The 13,332-nt window shown below is 40.3% G+C and overlaps 1 protein-coding gene across 1 annotated transcript in view; it reads left to right on the top strand.

Annotated features, from left to right (window-relative positions):
- The window catches only part of atp1a2a (ATPase Na+/K+ transporting subunit alpha 2a), a gene marked incomplete at its 5' end in the record, with an annotated part of 71,700 nt that overhangs the window by 21,375 nt on the left and 36,993 nt on the right, over positions 1 to 13,332 (top strand). Inside the window, 4 exon segments of the mRNA NM_001309999.1 lie at positions 2,765 to 2,963; positions 6,534 to 6,643; positions 9,974 to 9,988; positions 11,297 to 11,308. Coding sequence (NP_001296928.1) covers positions 2,765 to 2,963; positions 6,534 to 6,643; positions 9,974 to 9,988; positions 11,297 to 11,308 — 336 coding nt within the window.

The raw sequence follows: 13,332 nt of genomic DNA, 5'->3' as shown, positions 1-13,332 counted from the left end.
GGATGCAAATAAATGTGCAAATCTATATGCAGACATATTTATATGCAGATGTGTTTACAGAGATTAGAGGCATGGTGACAAGCTGGAAAAAAGCATCCTGTTCTCTGTCGGATTGCGTCACATTTTTCAAAACCCCAAAGGCAACCCAGTATTAAGTATTAAGAGAAAAAGTGTTTAGTGTCAGCTTATGTCAGATGATAGTACATGCTGCGTTTGATTTTCATTATCCAGCATGCCAGATTTATTCTATGTAAAGGTGTAATTCAAGATGAACCCTCTTATTTAACTCCAACTAGTTTTAGTTTGGAAAACCTTCTCAACCAGAGTAAATCATATCATCCACCAACAGAGTCACGAAGAAAAGAAAAGACATCCTCCATCAATTTTAGGTTTTCTAAAATCTCACCTCAGGTAAATAACTGTACCGTCATGCATATTGCACATTACCTCATTTTGCTTTGTAAACAGGCTGGGTTTTTTCACATTTTAATTTGAATAGTATGCCATATTATCGATAATTGTGCAATATATACTCTGCCATTTATTTTACTTTTATCCTGTGTTGCTTTAGAAATACCTTTAGATTACCTTGTTTTTTTTTTTCATTTGTATAAACTGTGTCTTTGCCCACTGACATGCCCGAATTTCCCCATTGTGGGACAATAATGGAATTTTTTATCTTTTTTATCTTATCTTAAAACCACTCACTGCAGATTCCCCCAAGTCATTATTAATTAAGCAAACTGAGATGAAGCCAATATGAAACAGTTTTGAACCCTGAAAACTCAGAAACCTCAGATAAATATATTTACCACAACTGTTAGTGGTTTTAAAAGCTAAATTCATGTTGAATTACTCAAAACACAGAGACAAAAAAAAAAAAAAAAAAAACTTTCAGAAAAAAGTTATTCTCCTCCTTCGTAAACTTGGCACTTTTCTTTGAACTTCATGAATTCCCCGCAGAGACAGCCAGCTCTGACAGTGAGCTGCAGCAGCCAGTAGAGTCAGTTTTCTCTATGAAAAACATTTAATATGATAGGGAATACCCAGCTTCGATAGATGGGTGCAGTAATAGGATAAGAATTTCCATTATGGTCCCACAATGGGGAAATTCGGGTGTGACAGTGGGCAAAACACAGACGGAGTTACACAGTTTATAGCAGTGAAAAAACAAGCTAATTTAAAGTTAGTTCTGAAGCAGCAGAGGATGAGCTTTATCAGAAACAGCAAAAATCTAAAGTAAAAATTATTAACAGAGTAAATATTGCACAGTTATTGATGAAAAAAATTTAATATTCAAGTTAAAAGTGAAAAAAACAGTGGAAGAAACACTAGCCTCAGAACTCGAGATAATGTGCAATGTGCATGGTAGTACAGCAGCATTTCAAAGTAGATCAAATCAGAACCCCTGCAACCATTAGCATGTTTGCAACGGTTATTGAATCTGTTGTGAGCAGCAGAGCTTATAAAGTCTAGCAGCTGGGAGGAAGGACCTGCGGAAGCGCTCCTTAGAGCGTCTAGGGTGCAGCAGTCTGTCCCTGAAAGAGCTCTCCAGCTCTGCATTAGCTCCATACATGTGTCGGGAGACGTTGTTCTCCAGTGATAAAGTTTCCTTGGAGCATTGAGAAGGACAGGGTGGTGGAGTGGGGCTCATTTATGGAGTCATCTGAAGCGAAGGGGGTGGATGATAGCTGAGAGCCAAAAGATATACAGTTTTGTCCAGGATGAGAGTGATAGACTGAGGTCAAACCACAGGAAGTGCTGATTCACCCATCTGAAGTCACCTGTTTGCAATCCTCTGTTTTTATATACACAATAAATGGCAAAAATACAGTTTTGCAAACTTTTTTACACTAAAAAATAGGCATTAATTTAGAAAAGATTAATGGTGCAAAACGGGCTGACATAGAGTAACAGACAGTGGACCAGTAGCAGGGATTTAGTCAGCGACTCTGATACCAATCATTGAAAACGGCCTCCATCGGTACCCTGAACTGACACATGGGAACGGATTTCCAATTGTAAATTTTAGTCTGTAAGCATCTCCATTATCCAGCATGTGCTGCCGTTTGATCTAACATTTTATATATTTTTTTGAGGATGTCACTTCCACAGTCCTGCTTTGCTGTCTTCTGGTTCATTAGTGCGGTTCTACTAGCACATCAAAATAGCACTAAGCCATCATTATTTGTGGTATTAATTACACATGAGGCTTTCCTGGTAATAATTCAAGATATCTCCTAAAGCGCTCGCCGACGGGATTCATAATGAAACGATGAAATGTTTTCAATAATGGACGCGTAGCTTTCCTTTGACAATAAGGAGAGTCAGCCGAGAGTGATGGAGACTGCCTTTTGAAATGCCATCAGTCGACATTTCACTGGTCACAGGAAATAAATTAACTTCCAGTGGCTGGTTTCTTCTTGCTTCATTCCCTTTAAACACGCCAAGCATGAATTTTAATGCGTATCCATTATACATTTGGTAGAACGTCGCCATCAGCTAGAGTTCATTGGCGTTCAAGAATCTCTTGGAACTTGTGGAGCGTGTTTGTTCACAGTTTTTTCTCTCTACGCGACTGTTAACGGGCTGTTAACAAACAAAGCGGCGCGCACACACACTCATCAAGCACCTGCACCACGCATGGTTTCACATGCACAAGCGCTTGAACGCACCGCTGCGTTCATATGCTCTCTCCAGTCGTCGACTAACAATCAGCCACCCTCACAGCTCCTCCTCTTCCTCTCCTCCTTCATCCTCCCAGGTGTGCCTGACTCTCACTGCCAAGCGAATGGCCAAGAAGAACTGCCTGGTGAAGAACCTGGAGGCCGTGGAGACCCTGGGCTCCACCTCCACCATCTGCTCGGACAAGACGGGCACGCTGACCCAGAACCGCATGACCGTGGCCCACATGTGGTTTGACAACCAGATCCACGAGGCAGACACCACCGAGGACCAGAGTGGTAAGACAGCGACGAGACGAGACACATTTCCCCCAGTGAATGTCTCTCAAAGTGATGCACACATGCAAAGAACTTCAGTCAACAAATTAGTTAAGTTTTATGTGATAAAATGGACTTACAGGAGGGTGGTATATACAGTATATTAAACATGCTTACTAAAATCTATTCGGTATTTAGTAGTAAGGCATTTGCTACATTAACTTCAAGGCTTCTCCTGTATGTAGAAACTAGTGAGACGTATTGCTCAGGTGGGATATTTACTTCAGTACTGGTAACTGAGTGGGTCATTCTAGCAGAAAACCAGAAGGTTTTCCTGGGTGTGTGTTTGGGCTCACTGTCTTGCTATAAAATCCACCCTGATTTCATCTTGTCCTTTTTGCTGCTCCTTCCTTATCTGTATTTTTGCCTGTACCTTAAAGGAGCAATAAGTAAGACATTTTCTGTCAAATTAACCAAAATCATTCTCATTTGTCGCCTGGGAAGGAGGTAACATTCCCTATAAACGATCGGTCCTCTGCATCAACAATGTCTCAGTCAAGTTTTTCCTCCTTTAAGAATTAAATGTACGGTCCAGAACTTGGCTTCATCAGGGCGTGATCTACAGCTCTCACTGGAGTGGTTCGCAGCCGAGTGCGAAGCGGCCAGGATGAAAATCAGTGCCTCCAAATCTGAGACCATGGTCTTGAACCGGAAAAGGGTAGAGTGCCTTCTCCGGGTTGGGGAGGATATTATCTGCCCAAGTATCTTGGGGTCTTGTTCACGAATGAGAGGAAGATCGAGCGGGAGATCGACAGGCAGATTGGTGCAGCGTCTGCTGTGAAGCGGGCGCTGTACCGATCCGTTGTGGTGAAGAGAGAGCTGAGCCAAAAGGCGAAGCTCTCGATTTACCGGTCGATCTACGTTCCTACCCTCATCTATGGTCACGAGCTTTGGGTCGTGACTGAAAGAACAAGATCCCGGATACAAGCGGCTGAAATGAGTTTTCTCCGTAGTGTGTCTGGGCTCTCCCTTAGAGATAGGGTGAGGAGCTCAGTCATCCGGGGAGGACTCAGAGTAGAGCCGCTGCTCCTCCACGTCGAGAGGAGCCAGTTGAGGTGGCTCGGGCATCTGGTTAGGATGCCTCCTGGACGCCTCCCTGGAGAGGTGTTCCGGGCACGTCCCACCGGGAGGAGGCCCAGGGGAAGACCCAGGACACGCTGGAGGGACTATGTCTCCCGGCTGGCCTGGGAACGCCTTGGGATTCCTCCTGAGGAGCTGGCCCACGTGGCTGGAGAGAGGGACGTCTGGGCCTCCCTACTGAAGCTGCTACCCCCGCGACCCGACCCTAGATAAGCGGAAGAAGACGGACGGACGGTCCAGAACTACTTTGGTGTAATGTGAAGCCAGTGTCTACTTCCTGGTTCCTGAGCCAATCAGACGAGCGTTCCCAGGGTTCCCAAAACAGAGCGCAGCATTTGGTGAACTGACAACGGCATAGGCTGTTGCATAAGCGTTGTTCCGATTCAAAACACTCGGTGCCATTATTAAATATTGCTCCTTTAACCTTGGAAAATATCTCACACCATGATGTTCCCACTGACAAACTATTTTTGGATCGTTATTTCTCTGCCAAGCATGCCGTTTGCAGTCTGGTCTCATCAGACCGGATCATACTCTTCTAGTATTTCACTGGCTTGTCCAAATGTTCCAGCACCAGCCTTCAGTTAAGCTTTTACGTGCTTTTTCTTCAGCAGTGGGGTCTGGTGCAGATAGTTTAGATGCTGGACATTACAGTTTATCGCACTACTCGTGATTTTCATGAAAAAAAAAATGTTACTGTTATGTTCCCAGACTTTCTGGAGTCCTCTGTTAAAGGTCTGTTAATATTGACCTACTAATTAAATTTTTAATTTGACTCAACTGAAATCTCGTGAGGAGCACCAGGTCAAAACTACGATGGCCCTGAAGTGAAAACCACACCAATAAATCTCTAAACACAACTACGAACTGAAAAAAACAACAACACAATAACATATTCTAAACCACAACACTCGAAAAACAACATTAACTTGAAACAAACACAAATTAAAAAACACAACAAAATGTTAAAATACATAATAACATTTTAAAAAACAGGAAAAAAACAAGGTAATGTTTTTTTAATTATTATTTGTTGTGTTTTTCAATCTGTACGTGCTTAGTTAATGTTATGTTTTTTTAAATGTTGTTGTTTTGAATATGTCGTTGTGTTTTTTTTTTCATTTGTAGTTGTGTTTAAGGATTTATTGATGTGGTTTGCACTTCAGGGCCACCGTACAAATGTGATCTATAGTGAAATGACCTTCTTTCCACTCCCGCTTCCGCTCACTGGAACATTCATAAGTTTAGAAATGCATCTGTTACTGATGCCATTCACATACCTAGTTCAAACTAAAATGTTTGCAGCTAAGTAACATTTTAATAGGCCATTTTGAAAAGATATTAGTTAGACTGATAGGACACAAAATCGCTTTTTGTATATACTGACAGATTTGAGTTGGTTTCTGATATTTCCATGCCTTGTTGTGCCTTTTGCGTTATTCCACTTATTTATCTATTAGCATTAGCTGAATTATTTCCAATATCTGTTGTGAATTTTATTTCAGTAGTCCCATTAGAAATATATTCACCAAGGAAAAAATGTTGAGGTGTTCCATACATGCAGCAATTCCTCTGCTGGGAAGTTGCATTTATAGCGTGCGAGGGAATGCAGAAGAGGGGGGGGAGTGGGGACCACCTGCCAGAATTCATCTGTCCAATATTCCTACCGCCAGCGTGGTATATGGAACATGGCCGTTCACTCTGCTGCTCGCTTTAATTGAGAAGAGGTGTGCAGTGGGTGGCACAACCAACAGCTCTTTCTCGGCAGGGCTGCTGCCGCGAAGCCAATCAGATTCCTGCCTCCTGCCACTGAGGGAAATATCGGGCCAAAATTCATCAAGAAGCCTCCAGCATTAACCAAACGGTTGGGCAGAAAAGGAGCAGGTGCTCCATGCATAATAATGAGCGCCGGCTACTCTGCCATCATATATTGAGTAGCCAGTGGTGTTGAAGAAGAAGAAGAAAAAACACACAGGCTGTTTTTTTTTTTTTTTGCAACTGCTGCAGCTTTTATGAGGCTTCTCCTCCTCGGTTTGTCACTCTCAACAACTCCGGCTACAAACCGCCTGTCTGTTTACACAGTAGCAGTGGCAGTGAGTACTCTGACATGCAGGCAAATATGAAAAATGAATGCAGCAGGCTGCAGGTCATTTTCAATTCGATTGGGTGGATAGGCCTCAAATTTTCATGCAAACAATTTCCTACCAGCTCTGATTTTTGGAGGCATTCCAGGTAAAAAAAAAAATGGATCTCATTTTCCAGACTGGGGAACTGAAAAATCTCCCCTGTCAAGCAAAAAACAGTTTTCTTAACTCAAGTGACCCCGACTCGTGTTATTTAGCTGCAATATCCATTGCCAGTCCGTGAACCCCGAGTTGAGTCAGTTGAATAAATACTGAATGAGCCCTGTTTAAATAAAGCCTAACACAGGTCCCTCTCCACTGCTTGCAGGTTCTGGTTTTGACAAGAGCTCTGGTACCTGGGCCTCCCTGTCTCGCGTGGCTGGTCTGTGCAACAGGGCCGTTTTCAAATCCGGACAGGACGAACTCCCCATCCTGATGGTACCAGCATTCATCGCTTCCACACACACACACATTTCCCACACGCTGCAACAGAAGTTTTCCAAACGCTCCACACCAAGCTGCAGGCTCATGAATTATCTAAACTATCTACAGCAGTGGCACACAGCCCATTTGGTTTGATGCAAGGCCATTATGAGCCCGCTTTTTTTTCTTTGGATATGGATCAGCTAATGCATGCACATAATTCATGAGACATGATTTTTGCCTACTTGCTTTGCCAGTAGGACGAAGTTAACAACATAAGGGGGAGCATCAGGTGAGCTGTCGCTCAACAAGAAGCCTTGTTGGAATACGTATTTGATCCATATAAGTGAAAGAAGTAGGGCATACATATGAAGTTAATGCATTTTGAAGACATGGGTAGATCCTTCTAAAATTATGAGACTTCCTCGTTTGATATTTCTGCACATGTAGAAAAAACATTCACCTAACAGTCAATTTTCTTCTTTCCTTCCAACTTGGAAATAAGTTTAAGTTTAGAGCAAGATTAACACCTCTTTTGTCGGCAGGTTTTCCTTGGTATCGTGTTCTTTCCATTTTCTCATAACGTATTTATGGTATTCAGAGGGTTACAAAGAGTCCTGGATGCTTCCTAAAAAAACAGTCAGCTCTTTACCTGGACCCCTCTTGCTCACAGTTGTTTCAGATACAGCTATACTGGGAGGTGGGGAGGGGGGGGGTGTTAAAAATTTACTTTTTAACAATAATAAACTTTCTTCTTTTTGGTCCAGCAATATAAGAACTATGTTTGTATCAGCTATTCTTTGAAAACACTTTAATGCACCAACATCTGCATTTGAGTAATTAAATGTCATTGGATAGATGTTACTATGACATTAAAGAGAAATTCAAAAGTGTGTTTATTAAATGATGAATACATTGTGTTGCACTTAACATTTTCAGTTGTAGGATTTTAACTTTTCTGTAATAATTTTGCCCTAATTAAAAACTAAAATCTTCCATCTGCATCATTCCTGTGCTGGTGGACCAAATCCTTCTTGAAATGCAATTTGGGGGGCCACCCAGAATCAGTACAGGGACCACAAATGGTCCCCGGGCTGCACTTTGGACATGCCTGGGTTAGAGCGTTGCACTTGACTCTGGAGGTTCTGGGTTCAACTCCGACAGACTGCCACTCTGAATCCCTGAGGAAGACCCGAGACCCTTAGCCCCAGAATGCTCCCAGGGTGCCGCATACTGGCATCCCTGAGGTCATAGGTTAAATACATTGGAATGTATGTTGCACTGACAATAAGATAATTATTAATATTATGCAGTTAGTAAATGTCCAAAACGCCTAAAATGGCATTTTAACAGCTTTAAATGCAACAAAGTAGGATTAATACCAACAAAAGTAAACATTTTTTTTTTTTACAAATATTCTTTATGGCTCTACTTACAGTGCTATTAGGTACTAGCCCTCATTAACTTTTCCTTTGATTTTTTCCCTCTACACATTTTAGATGTTTCAGTTCATCAACTGGATTTTAATATTAAATAAAGATAACCTAATTAAAAAGCAGTTTTTAAAGGCCGAGTTCAATTATCAGAGGTAAAATCTTATCCAAACCAATCTGGCAATATGTATAAAAGTAATTTCCCCCCTAAACTTAATAAGTGGTGATGCAAGCCTTGGCGGCAACCACTGCCATCACGTTTTTTTTTTGTTTTTTTTTTGGAAAAACTGGCATTGAGTCCGTTACATTACTGTGGAGAAGTTCTGGCCCACTTTTCTTTGCTTAAATATGTGAATTCTGCCACATTGCTTGCTTTTAAAACATTTGCAGTCTTTAGTTCATGCCACCGCATCTCAGTCTGATGCAAGTCTGGACTTTGACTAGGCTACAATGAGACCTTCAGTTTGCTTTGTCGTTCAGAAGCTGATTTTCTGGATCATCGTCCTGCTCCGTAACCAAAGCGCGCTTAGCTTAAGTTTTTTCTGGTAGACAGCAGAATTAATGGTTCCATTAATCACTGGAAGTCATCCAAGGCCTGCTGCAGTAAAGAGGCCAAAGAAACCTACAACGCTGCCATGGACATGTTTGACTGTAGGTACGATATTCCTTTATTCAAAATGTTTTGCTGGTCTTTTACCTGATCTAACAGGACGAGGGAATTCCAAAATATTCACTTTTTTATGGTCGGTGGACAGAATATTTTCCCAAAGGTTTGGTGGATCAGCTAGATGTTTTATTTCTGGGAAACATAACAGACCTTTGTGTTCCTCCTGGTCACCACTGGGTTTTGTGTTTGATCTCTCCCATGCTGTCCCTTCCTGTCTGTGAAACCATGAACTCTGTGTTGAGTCCAGTGAGGCGTGCAGCGCTTTACACGTTGTTTTGGGTGTTTTTTGTGATCCGGTAGATGATTTTGTTGATAGAGACTTGGAAGGATCTGGGTTGTTGGTTCACCTTTCCCCCTCGTCTGGATGATGACTCTCATGGCTTTGTGATCCTTTACAGTCTGATACTCGTCAATTACCTTGTTTCTCATCTACTCCTGAACTTTGGAGCCGGATGTGTGTTTTTTTTTTTTCCAGTCTTGTTGCTGTTGTAAGGCGAGTTCTATTAGGGCTGGACGATGTAGAAAAAAAAGCATATTTTGATAAAATAGAAATCATATTGATCGATATTGATAATTATCAACAAATTCTAATATATTTTAAGTGCAGCTCTGGCCATTTTATGCTGTTGCTTAGATACCTATTTTTATAAACAGAACACACAAAGACTGAATTCAAACTCAAACCTTTATTCAACCAACTTCTTATCAAAACTGCAAGTTTTTAAAAAAGAAAGTGTGCACTCTGAACTCTTTGAAGGGGGCGGAGCTTGGTGACGCAGCATTCCTGGGTCTGCGTTGTGATTGGTTGGGAGGATGTAAAGACTGTAATATTAACCTAAATGATTAGCTAGAATGCAAAAGGAAGGAAAACTGTTCTATTGAACTTTTTATTGATCCTTTTTTCTATCATCCATATACGTCTATCGATCGATATATATTATTGAATTATCGTCCAGCCCTAGGTTCTATTGTAGGTATTTCTTCATTCTAATGAGTGAAAATCATAATTTACTCAAACAAACTCGAGTTTGTTTGATGATCCAAAAACGAAAAACAAAAATGAAAAAAAGAGAGGAAAGAAAGAAATAGATGTGGGAACAAAACGCAAACAGTAAATATCTGTTGGAGGCGAATCCTTTTAGACACTACAGCGGGCTTTTTATTTCTAAGCACAAATCTCCAAACAGCACCCCTACATCTAGACGTCAGAAACAATCTGCTGTAGGGGGAAAAAATAAATGCCAGACAAACCTCTGGATACAGTAACTGAAACAACTGCTTAAATGTGCTTCACAAGCAACAAACAGCATCACTTTGGACTAAGTGGTTTCAGTGCCAGAGGAAATTCTTTGCTGGTTCTTATAGTTTGGTCTACCTCAACCTGCGAGCCACCTACGATCCATCTTATAAAGCCACCTTAAATGCTGCTTTTGTATACCCTGAGTTCCTGTGTTGGAATCTGACTTTTCTTTGGTCTGTTACTTCTTTCTAAGTACTTAAATAAAAGAGAATATGACTCCTCTGGCTTCTTTAAGGCATCTCATACAAGAGGTCTCTGCAGTTCTGAGGAACCGCCATCAAGGTCCATCAGGAACTCACCCTCATGTCCAAGTCTTTTGGGCCTCATATGGATAGAAACAAGAGAAGTCCACTTGCTACATAAGCACTTAGGACTGCCACATCATTGAGGACAGAGAATCTATGCAGCATCAGCAGTTTAGTTTTTTTAATTTAGTCTGACACAACCACTGGTGCATTTCACACTGCAAAAACGGACCTAAAAATAAGTCAAATGTTCTTAAAATGTGTGTTTTTGTCCTTGATTTGAGCAGATAAATGATAAATTATCTGCCAATCGAATGAGTATTTTATAAAATAAGATAATTAGACATCCTGCTCTTGAAATAAGATGACGGAGATGAGTTGTTCCTATTTTAAGTGCAAAAATCTTATTCCATTGGCAGATAATCTTATTTACCTGCTCAAATCAAGGACAGATACACTCATTTTAAGAAAATGCTCCTTATTTATAGATCCGATTTTGTTTCAGTCCCGACTGGCATCTCCAAGCTCTGATCAGTGTTTATAAATGCCTTTTGCAAACATTAGACGCTTAGCTCATTTTAAGCAGGACCTATTAACACCACCTGCTGTCCTTAACTTTTACGAACTGAGATGTGTACCAGCTTTAAAACAAACAAAAACATGAGAATGAGCGTGTTCACTGCAAAAACTGAACTAAGAATAAGCAACAATTTCTTAAAATCAGTGTGTTTGTCCTTGTTTTGAGCAGGTAAATAATATTATCTGCCAATGTAATAAGATTTATGCACTTAAAATAGGAACAACTCATCTCCGTCATCTTATTTCAAGTGCAGTTTATCTAATTATCTTATTTTAGTGGTCAAAATACTCATTCCATTAGCAGATCATCTTATTTCAAATCAAGGACAAATACGCACATTTGAAGAATTGTTCACTTATTTTTAGTTCCCTTTTTGCAGTGTTGCAATCCTACGTTAAAGCTCTGCCTTTTGATTTTGTCTTAAATTAAAGATGACAAAACTGTAACAACCTCTGGAGTATTTAACATGAACGTGGGTATTTTGGCACAACAAAGAGTTAATGCTGCTTTAGCACCGAGTTTTTTGTTCCGTACAGTGCTTTCACCAGTGGAAACTGAGCGAACAAAACCCTCTTTCAGTGTAGCGTAAAGAAAAGGGACACGATCCTGTAAATAAATGTTGCTGAAGTGGATTATTGTGCGTCATTCAACGAGTTTACAGTTTTCTCATCTGTGGTCAGATTCCCCACCTTCCACCACTTTGTAGGCATCCTCGTTAAAATAACCTCACAATTAAATATCTTGACAGATTCAACCTTTAATTTGAGCACATTTCTCAAGCAGGGGAACAAATATGTTTTGGCTCATTATCCTGCTAAGAGAGGCAACAATGACCCGTATTCAGTTTTCAGGGAGAGTTCACCAGCTTTGATGAAAATATCTCCTGGTATTTTGTGCACTCTAACAAGGCGGCTGTTTTTCTTTAATTTATTTTCTTTATAGATAAACAGGCCTGCAGACCCTCCACCGTATATAATAGTTGGTAGCAGGTGCTTTTCCACACGTGGAAGTTTTTGTTGCAAAATGGCTCTTGATACCAAACTGCAAGGTTCTAGTAATTACACAAGTTGACGTTTGCGATTATAGGCGACAAAAAGTTTGACTTGTTTTTTTTTTACCTGACATGCCTCTCGAGCAACAAGTTGGCATGCGTGTCTTGTGGTTCTAATGGAGATTTCATGAGTTTTTCCTCTCCCAACATCACTGCAAAAAGGTAACTAAAAGTAAGTCAAAGTTTCTTGAAATTATCTGTCCTTGATTTGAGCAGATAAATAAGATTATCTACCAATGGAATAAGATTTTTGTACTTAACTCTTCTCCATCATCTTATTTCAAGTGCGGTACATCTAATTAGCTTATTTTAAGTAGGCAAACAATCTTATTTACCTGCTCAAATCAAGGAAAGTACATGCATTTAAAGAAAACTTTAATTATTCTTAGTTCCGATTTTGCAGTGATCCTGTACGGTTGCACCATAAACTTCGATTCTCTTTGTCACAATTCTTGTTATGGACATGGGCATTTGAGTCCAGTCCTCGAGAGCTACTATATATCTGCAACTTTTAGATGCATCCCTTCTTCAATGCACCTCAATCAAATAGCCAAAAATCCATCAGCATTCAGTCATTCAGCTCTGCAGAGGCCTGATGATGAGGTAGAAGGAAAAGTTACAGGATAGTAGCTCTCCAGGACTGGTTTCGGGGTAACCCTATGTCTGCTTTGTAGATATGTTTGAGTTCAGGTGAGTAGCTATTTTCTTGTAGTCATTCCCTAACTTATGCCACTGCAAAAAAGGAACAAAAAGTAGGCAAAATTTTCATGAAAAGCGTGTAATTTGTCCTTGATTTGAGCAGGCAAGTGATCTTATCTGCCAGTGGAATGAGTATTTTTACCCCTAAAATAAGATAATTAGATATACTGCACTTGAAAAAAGATGATGGCGATGGGTTGCTCCTATTTTAAGTGCAAGAATCTTATTCCATTGGCAGATAATATTATTTACCTGCTCAAATCAAGGCTGAATATAGTAATTTCAAGAACATTTTACTTACCTTTTGTCAACTTTTTGCAGGGGCAAACATCTGCCTCATTTGAATCGCATAGCTGTTTTTCCCCCCTTGACGAAAAGATGAAGCAAAGTGATTTTACACGACACCGCATTTATATCCTATGTCTATAAGGAGTTCTACATTTGAGTAACTTTAAAAAGTACGTTTATTTTACAAGAATTATTGGGGTGGGGGTGGGGGTGTTTTACCTGAGGTTGTCTGAAACAAAAATCAATTATTTCTCACGGTTGGATTTCTTCTACCTAATTAAATGTTCTCAAATTAAAAGTGGGATGCCTCTATGAGTGTGAGATCATGCTACTGAGATAAAACATACATTTGCTTCCAGGCCTTTTAGGTACACTGAAAAAAAAAAAACTAAAAGTAAGTAACATTTTCTTGAAATTAGTGTATTTTACCTTGATATGAGC

Source organism: Fundulus heteroclitus, chromosome 6, assembly GCF_011125445.2.
Source record: "Fundulus heteroclitus isolate FHET01 chromosome 6, MU-UCD_Fhet_4.1, whole genome shotgun sequence".
Classification (NCBI taxonomy): Eukaryota; Metazoa; Chordata; class Actinopteri; order Cyprinodontiformes; family Fundulidae; genus Fundulus; species Fundulus heteroclitus.
This window is presented reverse-complemented; position numbering and strand designations above follow the sequence as displayed.